This window comes from Triticum urartu, chromosome 4, assembly GCF_003073215.2.
Source record: "Triticum urartu cultivar G1812 chromosome 4, Tu2.1, whole genome shotgun sequence".
Classification (NCBI taxonomy): Eukaryota; Viridiplantae; Streptophyta; class Magnoliopsida; order Poales; family Poaceae; genus Triticum; species Triticum urartu.
Genome location: NC_053025.1, coordinates 25336983 through 25355354, shown reverse-complemented (window position 1 = coordinate 25355354; position 18372 = coordinate 25336983). Strand labels below are relative to the sequence as shown.

General features: G+C 43.2%; 1 protein-coding gene across 1 annotated transcript; it reads right to left on the bottom strand.

Annotated features, from left to right (window-relative positions):
* Positions 1 to 8790: 8790 nt before the first annotated feature.
* Positions 8791 to 16210, bottom strand: LOC125550404 (serine/threonine-protein kinase STE20-like). Its single transcript, XM_048713397.1, has 7 exons — positions 14497 to 16210; positions 11717 to 13010; positions 11244 to 11523; positions 10444 to 10551; positions 10047 to 10325; positions 9504 to 9647; positions 8791 to 9398 (listed from the first exon to the last, which is right to left on the bottom strand). Exons 1-7 carry the CDS (start codon positions 15524 to 15526, stop codon positions 9210 to 9212), a joined length of 3324 nt encoding a protein of 1107 aa, XP_048569354.1. The 5' UTR covers positions 15527 to 16210; the 3' UTR covers positions 8791 to 9209.
* Between the last annotated feature and the right edge of the window lie 2162 nt (positions 16211 to 18372).

Below are 18372 nucleotides of genomic sequence, written 5' to 3'. Positions count from 1 at the left end.
ATTCGAGAGAGGATCCATGTATGAAAACAAAGTGTAGACTTTGTCAGAACGGCTCGATGGTCGTGAGGCTGTTGAGTACAGATGGATTTTAAAAGGAAAATGGACAATGATGGTAAGTATCACCATTAAGAAAGCTCGACTTGTCGTTAAGATGTTTTCCGACAAGTTCAAGGAGTTGACTACGATGAGACTTTCTCACTCGTAGCGATGCTAAGAGTCTGTTGGAATTATATTAGCAATTACTGCATTATTTATGAAATCTTGCAGATAGGATGTCAAAACATTGTTTCCTCAACGATTTTCTTGAGAAAAGGTTGTATGTGATACAACCGGAAGGTTTTGTCAATCCTGAAAGATGTTAATAAGTATGCAAAGCTCCAGCGATCCTTCTAAGGACTGGAGTAAGCATCTCGGAGTTGGAATGTATGCTTTGATGAGATGATCAAAGTTTTTGGGTGTGTGCGAAGTTTATGAGAAACTTGTATTTCCAAAGAAGTGAGTGGGAGCACTATAGAATTTCTGATGAGTATATGTTGTTGACATATTGTTGATCAGAAATGACGTAGAATTTCTGGAAAGCATATAGGGTTATTTGGAAAGTGTTTTTCAATGGAAAGCCTGGATTAAGCTACTTGAACATTGAGCATCAAGATCTATAAGGATAGATCAAAACGCTTAATAGTACTTTCAAATGAGCACATACCTTGACATGATCTTGAAGGTGTTCAAGATGGATCAGTCAAAGAAGGAGTTCTTGCCTGAGTTGTAAGGTATGAAGTTAAGACTTAAAGCTCGACCACGGCAAAATAGAGAGAAAGGACGAAGGTCGTCCCCTATGCTTAAGACGTAGGCTCTACAGTATGCTATGCTGTGTACCGCACCTGAAGTGTGCCTTGCCATGAGTCAGTCAAGGGGTACAAGAGTGATCCAAGAATGGATCACAGGACAGCGGTCAAAGTTATCCTTAGTAACTAGTGGACTAAGGAATTTTCTCGATTATGGAGGTGGTAAAAGAGTTCGTCGTAAAGGGTTACATCGATGCAAGCTTAACACCTATCCGGATAGCTCTGAGTAGAGATACCGGATACGTATAATGGAGCAACAATTTAGAATAGCTCCAAGTAGAACAGTTATTTGGAATAGCTCCAAATGTAGCATAGTACTTTCATCTACAAGATGACATAGAAATTTGCGAAGTACATACGGATCTGAAAGATTCAGACCCGTTGACTATTACATCTCTCACAAGCATAACATGATCAAACCCAGAACTCACCGAGTGTTAATCACATGGTAATGTGAACTAGATTATTGACTCTAGTAAACTCTTTGGGTATTAGTCACATGGGGATGTGACCTTGAGTGTTAGTCACATAGCGATGTGAACTGGATTATTGACTCTAGTGCAAGTGGGAGACTGTTGGAAATATGCCCTAGAGGCAATAATAAATTGATTATTATTATATTTCCTTGTTCATGATAATCGTTTATTATCCATGCTAGAATTGTATTGATAGGAAACTCAGATACATGTGTGGATACATAGACAACACCATGTCCCTAGTAAGCCTCTAGTTGACTAGCTCATTGATCAATAGATGGTCACGGTTTCCTGACCATGGACATTGGATGTCGTTGATAACGGGATCACATCATTAGGAGAATGATGTGATGGACAAGACCCAATCCTAAGGCCTAGCACAAGATCATGTAGTTCGTATGCTAAAGCTTTTCTAATGTCAAGTATCATTTCCTTAGACCATAAGATTGTGCAACTCCCGGATACCGTAGGAATACTTTGGGTGTGCCAAACGTCACAACGTAACTGGGTGACTATAAAGGTGCACTACGGGTATCTCCGAAAGTGTCTGTTGGGTTGGCACGAATCGAGACTGGGATTTGTCACTCTGTGTGATGGAGAGGTATCTCTTGGCCCACTCGGTAGGACATCATCATAATGTGCACAATGTGATCAAGGAGTTGATCACGGGATGATGTGTTACGGAACGAGTAAAGAGACTTGCCGGTAACGAGATTGAACGGTATCGGGATACCGACGATCGAATCTCGGGCAAGTACAATACCGCTAGACAAAGGGAATTGTATACGGGATTGATCGAATCCTCGACATCGTGGTTCATCCGATGAGATCATCATGGAACATGTGGGAACCAACATGGGTATCCAGATCCCGCTGTTGGTTATTGACCGGAGAACGTCTTGGTCATGTCTGCATGGTTTCCGAACCCGTAGGGTCTACACACTTAAGGTTCGATGACGCTAGGGTTATAAAGGAAGTTTGTATGTGGTAACCGAATGTTGTTCGGAGTCCCGGATGAGATCCCGGACGTCACGAGGAGTTCCGGAATGGTCCGGAGGTAAAGATTTATATATGGGAAGTCTATTTGGTCGCCGGAAAAGTTTCGCGCATTATCGGTATTGTACCGGGAGTGCCGAAAGGGGTCCGGGGGTCCACCAAGGGGGTCCACCTGCCCTGGGGGGCCACATGGGCTGTAGGGGTGTACGCCTTGGCCTATATGGGCCAAGGGCACCAGCCCCAAGAGGCCCATGCGCCAAGAGATAAGGGAAGGGAAGAGTCCTAAAGGGGGAAGGCACCTCCTAGGTGCCTTGGGGAGGATGGACTCCTCCCTGGCCGCACCCTTCCTTGGAGGAAGGGCCAAGGCTGCGCCCCCCCCCCTCTCCCTTGGCCCTATATATATGTGGGGGGGTGGGAGGGCAGCCGCACCAATGTTCTGGCGCAGCCCTCCCCCTCTCCCAAGTCCTTCTCCTCTCCCGTGGTGCTTGGCGAAGCCCTGCAGGATTGCCACGCTCCTCCACCACCACCACGCCGTTGTGCTGCTACTGGATGGAGTCTTCCTCAACCTCTCCCTCTCTCCTTGCTGGATCAAGGCATGGGAGACGTCACCGGGCTGTACGTGTGTTGAACGCGGAGCTGCCGTCCGTTCGGCACTAGGATCTCCGGTGATTTGGATCACGACGAGTACGACTCCTTCAACCCCGTTCTCTTGAACGCTTCCGCATAGCGATCTACAAGGGTATGTAGATGCACTCTCCTTCCCCTCGTTGATGGTTTCTTCATAGATAGATCTTGGTAACACGTAGGAAAATTTTGAATTTCTGCTACGTTCCCCTACAGCGCGTGCCTCCACTTGGCCGCCTCCTCCTCTCTTCCACTAGGGCCCATGAAGGCCCATTAACCCCTCGGGGGGTTCCGGTAACCCCCCGGTACTCCGGAAAATGCCCGAACCTATCTGAAACCTTTCCGGTGTCCAAACATAACCTTCCAATATATCATTATTTATGTCTCTACCATTTCGAGACTCCTCATCATGTCCGTGATCACATCCAGGACTCTGAACAACCTTCAGTATATCAAATCACATAACTCACAATACATATCGTCATCGAACGTTAAGCGTGCGGACCCTACGAGTTCGAGAACTATGTAGACATGACCGAGACTCATCTCCGGTCAATAACCAATAGCGGAACCTGGATGCTCATATTGGTTCCTACATATTCTATGAAGATCTTTATCGGTCAAACCGCATAACAACATACGTTGTTCCCTTTGTCATCGGTATGTTACTTGCGCGAGATTCGATCGTCGGTATCATCATACCTAGTTCAATCTCGTTACGTGCAAGTCTCTTTACTCGTTCCATAGTGCATCATCCCGCAACAACTCATTAGTCACATTGCTTGCAAGGCTTATAGTGATGTGCATTACCGAGAGGGCCCAGAGATACCTCTTTGACAATCGGAGTGACAAATCCTATTCTCAATCTATGCCAACTCAACAAACACCATCGGAGACACCTGTAGAGCATCTTTATAATCACCTAGTTACATTGTGACGTTTGATAGCACACTAAGTGTTCCTCCGGTATTCGGGAGTTGCATAATCTCATAGTCATAGGAACATGTATAAGTCATGAAGAAAGCAATAGCAATAAACTAAACAATCATAGTCCTAAGCTAACGAATGGGTCTTGTCCATCACATCATTCTCTAATGATGTGATCCCGTTCATCAAATGACAACACATGTCTATGACTAGGAAACTTAACCATCTTTGATTAACGAGCTAGTCTAGTAGAGGCATACTAGGGACACTCTGTATGTCTTTATATTCACACATGTACTAAGTTTCCGATTAATACAATTCTAGCATGAATAATAAACATTTATCATGATATAAGGAAATATAAATAACAACTTTATTATTGCCTCTAGGGCATATTTCCTTCAAAATCATCACTAAACTCCTTGCAAACAGACTGCAGAAACTGATCCTCAATCTAATACACAAGAATTAGTATGGATTTCTTAACAACAGATGCATCCAGGACTGTTTAGCATGGACTTATGAGTACTTGCACCAATGCCAACAATGTAAGAAGGAAATTGTTTTGCTCAAACTGGACTTTGAGAAAGCATTTGACACAATCAGCCATCAAGCTCTATTTGATATTTTGAAAGCAAAAGGCTTTGGGAACAGATGGCTGAATTGGATTTACATGATTTATGGGACTGGCTTCTCTTCTATCCTACTAAATGGGGTACCAGGCAAGCAATTTATTTGTAAAAAAGGTGTGAGGCAGGGTGATCCTCTTTCACCTTTGATATTTGTTATTGCAGCTGACCTTCTGCAATCCATGATGAATGAAGCCATGCAACAATCTATGGTGGAATCTCCCCTTATTCACACATCCTGCCTTGATTATCCTATTATCCAATATGTAGATGACAGTATACTGGTTGCCAATGCTAATGCTGCTCAATTTAGCCACATCAAAAATCTTCTACTTCATTATGCTAATTATACTGGACTCAAAGTCAACTATGCAAAGTCTATTCTCACCCCAATTAACACTGCAGCAAGCAAAGTCAATCAGCTTGCCACTCTCCTTGGCTGCAAGATTGGGACCCTCCGACAGAAATATCTTGGTCTTCCCTTGAGCTTAAGCAAACCCAGAATTGAAGATTACTTTCCTCTTTTGAAAAGGATTGAAAACAGATTACTTTGTTGTTCTACTCTCCTTTCTTCAGGAGATAAGTTAACCTTGGTCAAATCTGTTCTATATGGCATGCCAATCTTCTTCATGTGTACTTTGAGGATACCAATTACTGTGGTCAACCAGATCAATTCTTACCTGAAAAATTGTCTGTGGAGGAAATTTGGCTCAATGGATAGAGGCATGGCAATGATAGCTTGGGATAAGATTTGTCTCCCTAAGAGGCAGGGAGGATTGGGAGTGCTGGATATTCAGATTCACAACCAAACTCTTCTTATGAAGTTTCTGCACAAGTTCCTAAATAGAGAAGATATACCTTGGGTCCAGATGGTCTGGGAAACATACTACTCCAATAGCCTACCAGGTGATAGAATAGCGGACTCTTTTTGGTGGAGATCATTGCTCAAATTACTACCCAAATATAAATAGGTTGCTCTATGAAAAATTGGACAAGGGGATACTGCTCTATTTTGAACAGATAGATGGCATGGCCAACCACTTTGCAACCAATTCCCTGAGCTTCATTCATTCACCATCAATCCAGGGATTTCGGTTGTGCATGCTCTTGATCATGAGGATATGAGCATGATGTTCCACATGCCCTTGTCATAGATTGCATTCCAGCAATTCCAATCACTCCATGAGATTATTCTCAACAGAACTTACAACCAATCCTCTGATCAATGGTTCTATCCCTGGACATCTCATAGGTACTCATCCATGAAGATGTATAAACAGTTAATTGACGAGACTCCAGTCCACCATATCTTCAAGGATATCTGGTCAACCTCATGCAGGCTAAGGCACATCATTTTCTTTTGGCTCCTACTGCATGACAGAATCAACACCAGAAACATGCTTCAGAGAAGGAGTATGCATTTACAGACATATATGTGTGCACTTTGCATCGATAACACGGAGGAAACATGCCTTCATCTCTTTTGGAACTGTCCACTTGCCCTATTGTGTTGGGACCAGATCTTACCTGACAGAGTTAGAGGCATATCTTCATTTGATGAGATTACTTTGGCTATTGGATCACTCCCAACAGATATTGCATTGGATATTATCATCGCCTGCTGCTGGGGCATTTGGTCATGCAGAAATGACAAGATCTTTCGTTCAGCTACACAGCATTTGTGGTGCTGGAAACACTATGTCAAAGAAGGACTTTGGGCGGCACGGATAAAAGCAAAACCTCAAAAGGCAGACAGTATCAAGATCTGGACTGAACAACACCTATAAACTTCTAATGTTACCTAGAACAGGAATTGGTTAAATTATGTACTTCTTTTTTTACTTTACTTGTACTTGTAGATATTATTTTAATACAATTACCGTAGAACAATTGTTCTATGGTTTCGGCTCAAAAAAAAGGTTTGCACATTCAATTTTTATTCCCTTGATATTTTGTATTCCCTTGATTTTAACGCAATGATCTTACCAACATTTTTGACGCTACTTGCTTAGTATGAACAGATTTTGTTGTTTATGTTGTTTCAGTAGTTGATGTTGGTCTTTCTTTGTTGCTATTCATTGCTTGATTACTCATGATGACCTCCTTGTCGAACATCATTTTCATTCGGGAATCATCACTTTTCTGTCGAATCAGGAGGCACTGACCTTCAAAACTACTATGGAGCATCAGAAAAAATACTGTGGTACAACCATCAGCGTGTAATTTCCGATGGGAGTCTACATAGCGTGAGAGTTACTTGTTTTTTGTATTTGCTTGTTAACCCTTGTTTCTATTAATTGCTTGATTGCTCCTGATGATCCCCTTGTGAAACCTTGTTTTCATTCATTTGAGAATAGTCACTTCTCTTCATAGTCTTCACCTTAAAAACAACTTTGGAGCATCAGAAGTTCAAAACAATACTGTCATACAGCTATCGCATGGGATTCCGAAACTACATTGCAGCATCAGATTAACATATGTGTAAGTTTTTTTTGGAACACATTACAGACGCAAGTGCTCATACATACGCGCATACACTCATCCCTATAAACGCGCGCGCGCACACACACCCTACCCCCTATAAGCACCTTCGAGAGACTGAGCCGGCATATCATCTTAAGATTTACGAAGTTACCATAGGCGCTTCGTCATCGACAGGAACATCTTCTCCTACTGAAAATGCATCGCCTGAAATCCTAAAATAAATTCAGAAATAATGCTAGCACGAAGACTTAAACCCTGGTGAACGGAGGATACCACTGTCCCTCTAACCATCCAACCACAGATTGGTTCGCAACATGTGTGTAAGTTTGAACAAGCCCAAAACTGTTCTGGATGTCACTTCCCAAAACTGAACCTTTCTGAGACGGAACGAAAAAACTATTCAGGATGTCACGTCCAAAACGGGTTTTTATTTTGTGAGATGTATGGGAAAAAATGAATGTTGTGACTTGGGGTGCTTCACACTGCACACAACCAAGCACACATATAAAACGATGAATACTTCTGTTTCCATAAGACCTCACCTTTTTTTCAGTTTCGTTTAGAAAAAATAGAAAATTGAGGTTGGGACCAAAATACTAAAACCCAACAATTTATGAAATTACGGTGTTTGTTGATATCAAACTCATTATATTATTTTAAACTGTGGCTTCTTAAACCCAAACGATAAGTGGTATGTGTGTGGCACGAAGCACTTCGGCCATGACGTTTTTTACAACTATAAACTTGCCAGACGAAAGAAAAAACATATTAAAAACCTCAATTTGCCATCCAAAAAAAAGTTGTCATACTTGACAACTAAAGTTATCATTCTCACGTCATTAAAACTTGCCATAAAAACATTCGAAGTTGCCATGTCCTTAAAAAAACACGGTGTTCCTCTGAAACTCCAGAAAAAACTGAGCTGCCAAATGTAGCCCTGTGTTTCCATTCGAGAAGTTCGACGCAATCTTTTAGGCCTCATTTGATATAGAGGGATTTCTAGCCCCAAAAGGGGTGGGGATTTCAGAGAATTGGGTAATGTTGTTTCCTCCTCTCTCGCCAAGAAGGAGCTGCTGCGAGCGGCAGCGACAAACGAGCTGCGAGGCGGATGGGTTCTCGTTCCGCGAGAGGCTACGCGAGGCTGTTGAGCCGAGCCGCGTGGGTCAGAAGGGGTTGTTGGGGATTGGAGTGGTTTGGCTCGTTTAATACATGCAAATCAAATGGGCTGGCAGGTTTCTGGGAATTCTGGGCCCTGCGGGGATATTCCTCTCTAATCCTCTTCAAACTTTTTCCATCAAACAAGGCCTTATATTCTCTGTCTAATCAAGCAGAACTTTAGAGCATCAGAACCGTTCCGTACATAACTTCTGCGTGTCGAATTCCAGACAAACCACGTGTTTGTTCTCCACAACTTCTGCGTGTCGAATTCCAGACAAACCACGTGTTTGTACTCCTGAGTTCGAAACAAAGCCAAACTGTTCACGTGCCTGCATATCAACGTCAATACAAATCACGTCCCTACGTATCAATGCCAGTACAAAACACGCCTCTATATACATGCTGCAGATAATGGAAACTGAATGGTTTAGGTAAGGTTGAAAAACAACTAATCAAAACTCAAACTTTTTCAAAAAGATCAAATAAGATCTTCGCATGAGTTTCACAGCTCGATTTTCTGCGAATCCCCAGCATGTTAAAAAGAAGGTAGGGCAGGAACAGTAAAGATGAATTTTGGCCCAATCCTAAGACTAAAAATAGCATGTGTAAAACCGGGCATCATGCAGAACAAGCACCTGATGGCGCGAGATGTACAGAAGAACCATAAGAATAGACGTGCACAGCATGGCACCACAAGGTTGGACAATAATAATCACACCATGTACAACATGACAGCCCTATTCCTACAAGAAAAATGGGTTTCAAAATGTACCTAACCAAATGGCCTGTTATACTGGAGCCAGACAATAGACAAAACCCAGAGTTATATTACACCACAACACAGGGCATTTCTAGTACAGGGAGCAAAAGACCATCCCAGAGGCAGGCGTCACATCCTGATCGGTTTGAATCAGAATCGCACTTAAACCTGAACAATTGTTTCCATGGGTGGCTCGTGCTAGAACAGATTTCATCCATCAAAACTTCATGGTGCTTGCTTTAGGTGCCAAGACAGATGATTAAGGCACTCAATATGGTGCAAACATGATGATCCAGCAGCAGCAACCGTGTCATGACGATATTGGCTCGTAAGGAAAAGAAAGCCACGGGTGTTTCAACGCTTCCAAGGCGCTTGGGCGCTTCTTCGGATTCACCTCGAGAAGGTATGAAACAAACTCGATGAAACCTTGGTCAGCCATGGGCAAGCGGTGCCGCAATGATGTCTTCTTTGGAATCAAGTATTCTAGCCTGCTACTTTCCTGAAGCAAAGTCAATTGCGACTTATTTTAGAAACGATACTATTTCAAGGAAGAATCTGAATCAGGTGTGTCGGAGTGAAAAAAACATGGCTCAAGGGTTCAAACCTGATTTCTTTCATACAACATGTGATTCTTTGTGAAGTATTTATAAGTATCACGCCCCTGTGCAAGCATAGCTTGTTCTATGGAACCAATGATGCCCATCACACGTGCAAGTAATGTCGCAGGAGAATCGTTTTGAAAAAGAACCTGAAGAGCATATACCAATAGAAAGATTAGCTAACATATTCTGCATGTGTAAGAAGAAACACCAAATATATATTTTACTGTTGACAACTAAACATATAACATAGAGACGGGCAAAAGAAAATTAAAAATAGCTTCGGTTAATGGGGTATATAGTTTCTAATTGCCTCATTTCCATACTAGTACTGTTAATGAACCTGAAACATAGATCTATGGTAAAGACATTAAAGAAATATGCGCTGAAAGAAAAGTTCTCCTTTTATGTGATTAAACTGTGGGTTTGCATTACAGGCTCTTTCTATTATATGTCACTAAAAGATTGTTACAGAAACAAACAATGAAAGAATGACAATAAATATAACTGTTAAGAACGGTAATCATCAGCATGCGATAGTCACTTACATTCCCAGTGCAAAGTTCTGCTAGAATACATCCAAGTGACCATATATCTATCTTTTTGTCATAAGGTAGGCCCAGTATAACCTCAGGTGCACGGTAAGATCGCGATTGAACGTATGAGCATAGATGATCAGTCTCAAAACAGCTACTGCCAAGGTCAATGACCTTAATTTCACATCTACTATAGCTCTTCACCAATATGTTCTCTGGCTTCAGATCACAATGAATAAGACCAAGTCCATGCAAAAACTGCAGTGACTCCAGACACTGAATGGCTATTGACTGCAAAACGGATCCATCAAAGAAATAAATCAATTACCAGCATGAAAAGTTGATTCATGTCCAATTGCTTAGCGAAAACACTGAATCAGCATTAATTGGTGATAAAGCTTAATGATACCTGTAATCTTGGCATCGTAAAGTAAACCTCGCCTCCTGATTCTCTGTTAAACTTTTGAAATTCATACAAATTTGCCTTCAGAAGTTCGCAAACTATCAACAAATGTTCCTGCAAACAAATACTTCAAGTAAGTTTGACAGAAAACAGAGCTGACTTCGTCACAGGACGCCCTAATCTAAATTTGACAATGACTAAAGATAGCAACCCAATCATTCTAATGAATCGACTTGACAAAGAACCTCAAATTTTTTATTTACAAAATAAACTCAACTCCTAGACCTTCATAGTATCAACAAATAATCCTCCAATTGTGTTTGAAACAAGTGCAACACCAAACATGGCAAATTTCATTACAAGATGCAATGGACTGAGGGTAAAGGATTAGATCATTTGGCAAATGTGAATGATTGCAAAAACCAACAAATATGACAATTCTAATAGATCAAATGGCACGAGGATCTCCAACCCAGCCTTAATGCGTAGGAACTATAAATGTAATCTACACAAGAAATCAATGCCAAGATAACTAGAGGAAATGTTTATAAAGAGAAGGCGAAAAACTGTTGAGCAAACGAAATAAATGTATCAACAAAATTAACACTAACAGCTTATAATCAAGATCTCAAATTACCATAGTGTACTGTTCATATATGCATCTTCAGTAAAAAAATAGGAAAATGCTTCAGTAAAATAATTGGGAACATATATCTCAACCCTAAACTTGAAAAAAGTATATGCTCAATGAGAACTAAATGAGACCAAGAAGGGATCAGGGAAAGATTAAAAATATTCATACTTACCCGATAGTAGAAGTAATCATATAGACGCAGAAGGTGGTACTTGTCCGCAGGGTCATGCTTGTTTACATATTTCAGAAGCTTGATCTCATCAAGGCTCTGGTCGAAAAAATCTTTGTTGTTCTTAATGATTTTAACACACACGTCCATTCCTGTGTGTAAATCATGTGCCTGGATAGCTTTGCTGAACGCTGCTGATCCCAAATACTCCGTGACATGGTAACGACCAGCAATAACAGAATTGAGAACAACATGGAAATTTTTGTCTTCTTCGAAACCAGTTCTGTTTTAAAGTTTACAGAAGATAAATGTCAGAGTAAACAAGCATCTTTACACAGAAACAAATACACATTGTTCCATTCTAAATGTAAACACCAAGCACAAATAGAGAAGTAGGCCTGTCCATTTCCTTTTAAGCTTAACACAAATCAGGAATAAAAAAGAGCAATCAAGGAATCAAGGACTAAAAAAGATACCTATTTTTCCTATGCACAATCTTCAGATTGAAAGTTTCAAATTCTTCCTCCTGGGCCTTTATCTGCCTTACTTGTTCTTGCAATGCTGCTGCTTCCTCGTCATCTAACGTGGTACCGGTCTCCTCTTCTTGTGCATCATCTAGTTTCTGATGACGAGCATTCATTGTTTCCTCCACTTCATCATAAGTATTGTTCAGAGCAGACGATGCGCTTGAGTTTCTTGATCTAACAACATCAGAAGTCATTTCATCTCGAGAGCTCCTTAGGGAAGAGACACTGTTCCTTTTCTTCCATGTGGCAAGTGTATCATCTGATACCGTGCCATTTTGACAGTCATCAGGATCATTGATTGAATAATCATCCTTCTTTGACCATGAAGACTTAACATCTGATTCAGCATTTTTTCCAGAATGCAGTGGCGGTGGAAAAGAAAATCCACCATCACCATAAGCTGCTCCTGGTGGCATATTGCCCTTTTGGATATCATAGTTTATTTGGTCCTGTTTGGCTCCATTCGCATTAACCTTTTTCTTTTCCGTTTCTTGCTGAGAGTGTCTCTTTCCACTAACACTCAGATTACTTTCGTTGAAGTATTCTATGTCCCCTTCACTGCTTCCTCCAATCAGACTTTCACGCACCTCACTGCCAATGTCAGCAGCATCACTACTTATACCAACACCAATTGACCTGACTGAACCGTGCTGATCATCCTCAACAAAAGGGTCATCAGGATGAGGTCGTGCAGAATCATTAAGGAATTTCCCATTTCCTAACATGCCTAGTTCACTATTCTGTGACACAAAACCCTGCCATACTGGTTCAGAATGCATCAAATTTAGTTCTTCTGAATCCAAAAGTTGACCATCATACTGGGCTATCATATCATTATCAGGAATCCCATGTCCTATTGGCCGCTCCGAAGTACCTATCGGTGCGATGTTTTTCCCATGAAAATACTGCTCACCAGATATGTAAGAATCCTCTTCAACAAATGATTGGTCATCGTCATCATCCTTTGTAGGACGATCATGTCGATCAGCGCCACTTGTGTGACCAGTTGGCTTCTCATTGTCACTAGGATAGTCAATCTCATGTGCAAGAAACCAAGTTTCATCCTCAATTGGTTGTCGGGTGTAGCCAACATCGTCGTCATCGTCATACTCATCAGAGTCCCAATACTCATTTGGATACTCAAGCAAATCATCACCAAGTGTGTCAAAAACCATGTCAGGAGTATCCTCTGCAATGCCTTGGCTGACGGATAACCAACTACTGCCAACCGTGCGTCTTCCACCTGATTGTGTTAACATGTAGGTCAAGTGTTAAATGCCAAAAGATTAGCCAAACTCAGATAAGTGAACATACAGTAGAGCACTATAGCAGCTCTGAAGCATGGGAAAACACTCCTATATAGTTTCAGTATTTCCATCCTAGAGCAAGAAACATTTCACTGTTGCAAATTTGAATATCCATACTATCAAACATGAAATTTTCACACAGGTTGAGTCCTGGGTTCTCTTTTAGCTCGCATAAGATCTACAGGAAAATGTGAAATGAGCGGTACATATCCCTTTACAAGAGCATATGCTCTAGAAGACAAGTGCCCTTCAAATGCAAAGAAAAAGACGTACCATCAAAGATTCAATTTGCCTACTGATACTATCAAAGATCAAAGTTTCCAGAAGACTTGAGTTTTGAATTTTAAAAATCTCACATAAGATCAACAAGCAAATGGGAAATGACCACTAAATATTCCTTTGGGAAAAAGAAGGAACAGAACACAATTATAAAAGTATGGCATATGAGAGTGCTGCCAAAATATATAAAAGATCATATGCTTTAAAGGCAAGTGTCCTTGAAATGTTAAAAAGGTCTCTCATTTGGCTCATGTGATAATGCCGTCAAACTATGCATGATTACTGAAGGATCAGACAATTGTATGTAGTATGTAGCATAGCAAGGATACAAGCTAATATGTCTGTCCAGAAACTTCAACAAAAGCAGAGTTTTGTCAGAAAATGTGATTTTTATTTTTTCACAAAAAACTCTCCACACAAGAACTCTAACAAATAACCTGCTTCAGCTGATGTCCTTGTTCTCTATCAAAGGCATATACAGTACAAATCATGTTATCTCAAGCTTGCTGTCCTACAGAACCAAGATGACAATCCTGATGATTTGGTCTGGACAACTTCTAGGTCAAGGAGAGTTGTTATTCGCTCAATAGACAATTAGAAGGATAAACAAACAAGTTTGGCACAAACCGACATAAAATAAAGCTGCAGAGTTCACAAAAGGGGACAACGGCAATGACTCTAGAACAATTACTTCCCAAGAAGCGAAGTGGACAATTGTTACAAGTTCATTAAAACTGTAAACAAAACCATTCAAGTCGTAAGAGACTTCACAATTTCTATTGTCATATGCTCATGTTCAACACAAAGAAAAATGGAATAAATATCTCGAACTAGTGCCTGTGTAGTCATCTTCCTAATTGTGATGCTGTAATGTGCACAATTTTCTACAAATCTTTGTAATGTTCAGTTGTTCACACAAAGAAGGACCAAATGTACTGAATTATCTAAAAGTTGCAGTTTCCTGTGGTAGATATGAGCTACACAGTCACAGTTTTGTAGAAAAAAATATAGTAGGTTTTGTAAATATGTACACAGAGCAATCTGCTGTGCGGCTCAAGAGTAAGGTAGAATCAATTTGCAGCTACTGTTGTAATTAAAGATGATCATGTTGCCATGTCACTATCAAATTTGTAAACAAAATACCTGATGATGTAATGTCCTGCCCAATGGGAACATTAAGATAAGACCCAATCATAAAGACATGGTCAGTACTAGGGTCGTTGGATCCAGATCCATGATGATCGATCTTCTCCTCCCAGTTCATATTAACAAGCTTATCCTCAGACTTGAGCCGCACAGGAGGCAACTTTGGAAACTCCTCACGTTGGCTATTTCCCATGAGCTGCAGATCGAAGCATCGGTCAGCAACGTGGTCTACAATACTCTGGGACTTCCCTGAGTAATACTGCCTGCTCCCCTCATCAGGCTGCCTCTTTGCTGCTTTTCCCGAACCATCGGCATTGACGCTCTTCTTCGTATCTTTCCTCTCATTTCCATCCTGGTGCGCATTATGGTAACTAGACGACGGGATCTCTGTAGGAAATGGAAGCACCGTCTTGACTGCATAGCCATTCAAGGGCTCCTCCTTTTCTGGGACCAGATTCTTGTCACTCGAATGGCCTGGTTCATTGACTTCACTTCTCCCTGCGGTATCAACTTTCCCCTTCCCTCTTCCAAACGAAACCTTCTGCTCCAGCACCGGACCAGGCTGCTCGGTCCCAACACCACGGTCCCTCTTCTCAGTTAACGATGTGCGGCGATGCCTCGGCACTTCCTCAGACACCAGAAGCTCGGCCAGCTGCTCCACGGTGCTGTTGGCAATGCTGAAGTTCCACGGGTACAGATCCCCTGTGTTGCTGTTCTCCAGAGGCAGGCCAATCCCCAGCCCCTTCTTCCCATCAGATCCATTCGCCAGGCCTCCAACGTCAATCTCCTTGACAATGAACTCCCTCGACGAGTCCGCGCTTCTCACGGAAGAAGCAGCGCCTCTCGGCCCCGCGGCAGAGCCCACCTCGGAGCCGTCCCGCTCGTCCTCCTCCTTGGGCGAGGGCTCAGCGGCACGCCTCTGCGTCTGCCCGTTGGTGGCACTGAGCTCCCCGCGGAGGGCGGCCTCAGCCTTGGCGAACCGGTTCTTCTTGAGGAACTCCAGCACCAGATCGATGTTCTCCGCCATGGTTCCCTCCAATATCCGCAGCGAGACCGGGCAGAATGCTTGGCAGGGGGCGCCGTCAAGCTAAAAGGCCGCGCTTTGCAGAGCCCGGACCCGGCCAAATCGGCCGATTCGAAGCTTCGAGCCCTCGGGGACTTGCGAGGCCACAGAATGCGCCGCCGCGCCGCCGAAAGCCCCGCGAATCGAGCCCCGGAGCTCCCCGGAGCCGCGCTTCCGCGACAGCAAGAAGAAGAGCAAAGAGCCAATCCCTAGGGCGAAGCGAAACCGCAGCGGCGCTCCGCGGAGCGAGCGAGGAAGCACGAATCCGCGGGAGCCCGGCGGCGGTCGAGTCGCGGGAGGAAAACCCTAGCCGTCGCCTGGGCCCCAGCCTCAACCCCGTCCGGGTCGGCCGCGAGCGGGGGGGAGCGGCAGGCAAAGGCAGGGCAGGGCGGGGCGGAGGAGGAAGGGAGGGGTGGACTAGGGGGGCGGGAGGCGGGGGCGGGCGGTCAGCGTGGGGCGGCGCGGGGCAGATCGAGGGCGGGGGCGGCGGGGCGGCGGCGCGGGGGCATTGGGGATCAGGGGGCGGCCGGCGTGGCTGGGGACAGCATATTCGCAGTGGTGGTGGTGTGGCGAGACGCGAAAAGAAAGAAATGGTTTTTTTTCCCTGCTCCGTTTCGGCTGTGGTTTGTGGCTTGCGCTTGCGGCCCGGCGGCGAGGGGAATAGGGGATCGATCCGGGGTGGGGAATCGAGTCGAGGAGGGATTTGTGGGGGGGGGGGGGCGGATAACAAATCCTTTTTTCTCTCTCGCGTTCCGTGTGTGTGTGTGTGTGTACGTTGCAATTTGCGATTGGGCGGTCGTTCAAAATTGGTCCCTGTTCCGCGTGGCGAGTGTGACCGTTCGGCGCTTTCATTGGCCTCGCGGGGATGGATGGATGGATGGATTGCCCTAAGCAAAAGGGATCCCTCCCAGGTATCTCGCTGTAAAGTGCATCTTCGATGCCCTAGCCTCTTATCTAGACACTACTAGAGCTTACGAAATGTGCAACTTTTGCTTCCCGTCTAGTACTACATACAAAGTGAAGAAGAATGTGTGACTTCACTCAGATTCCATGCAAGGTTCTACTATATGAGAACACATATAGATACTCATAAAAAGGTTGTGTAGAGATAGACGTTTTCCCGCGGTCTAGATAATTTGCGTCTGATGCATTATGATTCCACGTTTATACGAGAAATAGACCCTGGGAAAATGAAAATAGAAGCCCTTCCGCGAAAGAAAGCATCGTGAATGGCTGTTTTTTTGTTCGTGTTTTTCTTGCATCAAGGAATTTGTATCTTTTCTTTTTTAACTCTGAGGGGTTTGCCTCTAATGTGTTTACGATTACACATAAAGCTCTGTAAGAAAACAAGACCCATCTCGCATAATAATAATAAACAATAATAATCAAGACACCGCGAATAGAAATAGAAGCCATTCCGCGACAAAAAAGTGGCGTGGACAGTGGATTTCAAGGCCTACCTAGGTATATCACGTTTAGTGGGGGTGAGTGACGGCAACACGCTCTTTGTTTCTATCCAAACTCTCTATGATACGTGTAGAGTCACCTCCACAGTCACGCCCTCTCCCTTTTGTCGGCGGATATTCTAGCCTGTGTGAAACATGACGACAAAGCATCCAGCAATGGTGCCTTTTGTCGGGTCACGGTGGGTGGATTCAAGATGGAAGGGGTGATGACCGCACACTTAGCTCCATGAATGAGCATCCCTCTATGGTATCTTATTTGTTTCAATTGGCATTTTCCTTAAGCCTTCAATGCCTTCCTTATAACAGACAAAGAAAATGAGGGAGAGTGTGGTATTATTTTTTCCCGCGAATGAAAAGCTTTCATTCATTATTGGATCGTTCATCCAATCTGATTGGCATAAAGTGTCAATCGCCTCAGGGTCTGACAGTCGTGCGGGGCAGGCATATCTACCCATCTAGGAAAGAGCATGACTAATATGCTTCTGTTTAGGGTATATAATAAATGAATAAAATTATGTGAAGTATCCCTTTCTCTTTGACAGTGTATAGCATCCTAGAGATATTTAAACTAGGTTTGCTCCTAATTTTAAAAAGTAGTGTAAGGGAATGGTGTTGGGACGGGAAGCCTAGCAAAGGGCCTCAGTGGCGTCGGGTTCGACCTGAGGGTTTTTCCATCAAACTTTTTTGTTGGCGCGAGGGGGCTACCTCATAGCGAACCAGTCATTCAGCGAATCAACATGTTGTTGGATGGTTAGAAGGACAATGGTATCCCCAACCTACTAGGGTTCAAATCCTGGTGCTCGCATTATTTCTGAATTTACTTCAGGATTTACGCCGATGCGTGTTTAGTGGAGGAGACGTTCCCATCGACTACGAGGCGCCTATGATGACTTCGTCAATCTCGAGATGATATGCCAGCTCAGTCTCTCGGAGGTGCTCATATGGGTAGGATCTGCGTGTGTGTTCATAGAAATGAGTGTATGTGTATATATAAGTGTTTGCGTCTGTACTGTGTTATAAATAAAGAGAACCAGTCATTCGCTCCAACCCCTCCCTAGCTTGAACGTCTGACACATACCGGAGTCTTGTTTATAAAAGAGAGAAAGAAACCGATGAAGTGCGGTACATAATAAGAAAATAAAACTATTTGGCTAGGTAGGTCACGTTCGGTGGGGCTGAGTGACGGCACCATGCTCTTTGTATCCAAACTATCAAGATACTTGTAAAGTCGCCTTCCTTGTTGCACTCTCTACCCTTTGTTGACGGAGATTCTAGCCTATGTGGAACATGATGACAAAGCAACGTCATATTAGCAGTGGTGCCTTCTGTCGGGTCACGATGGGT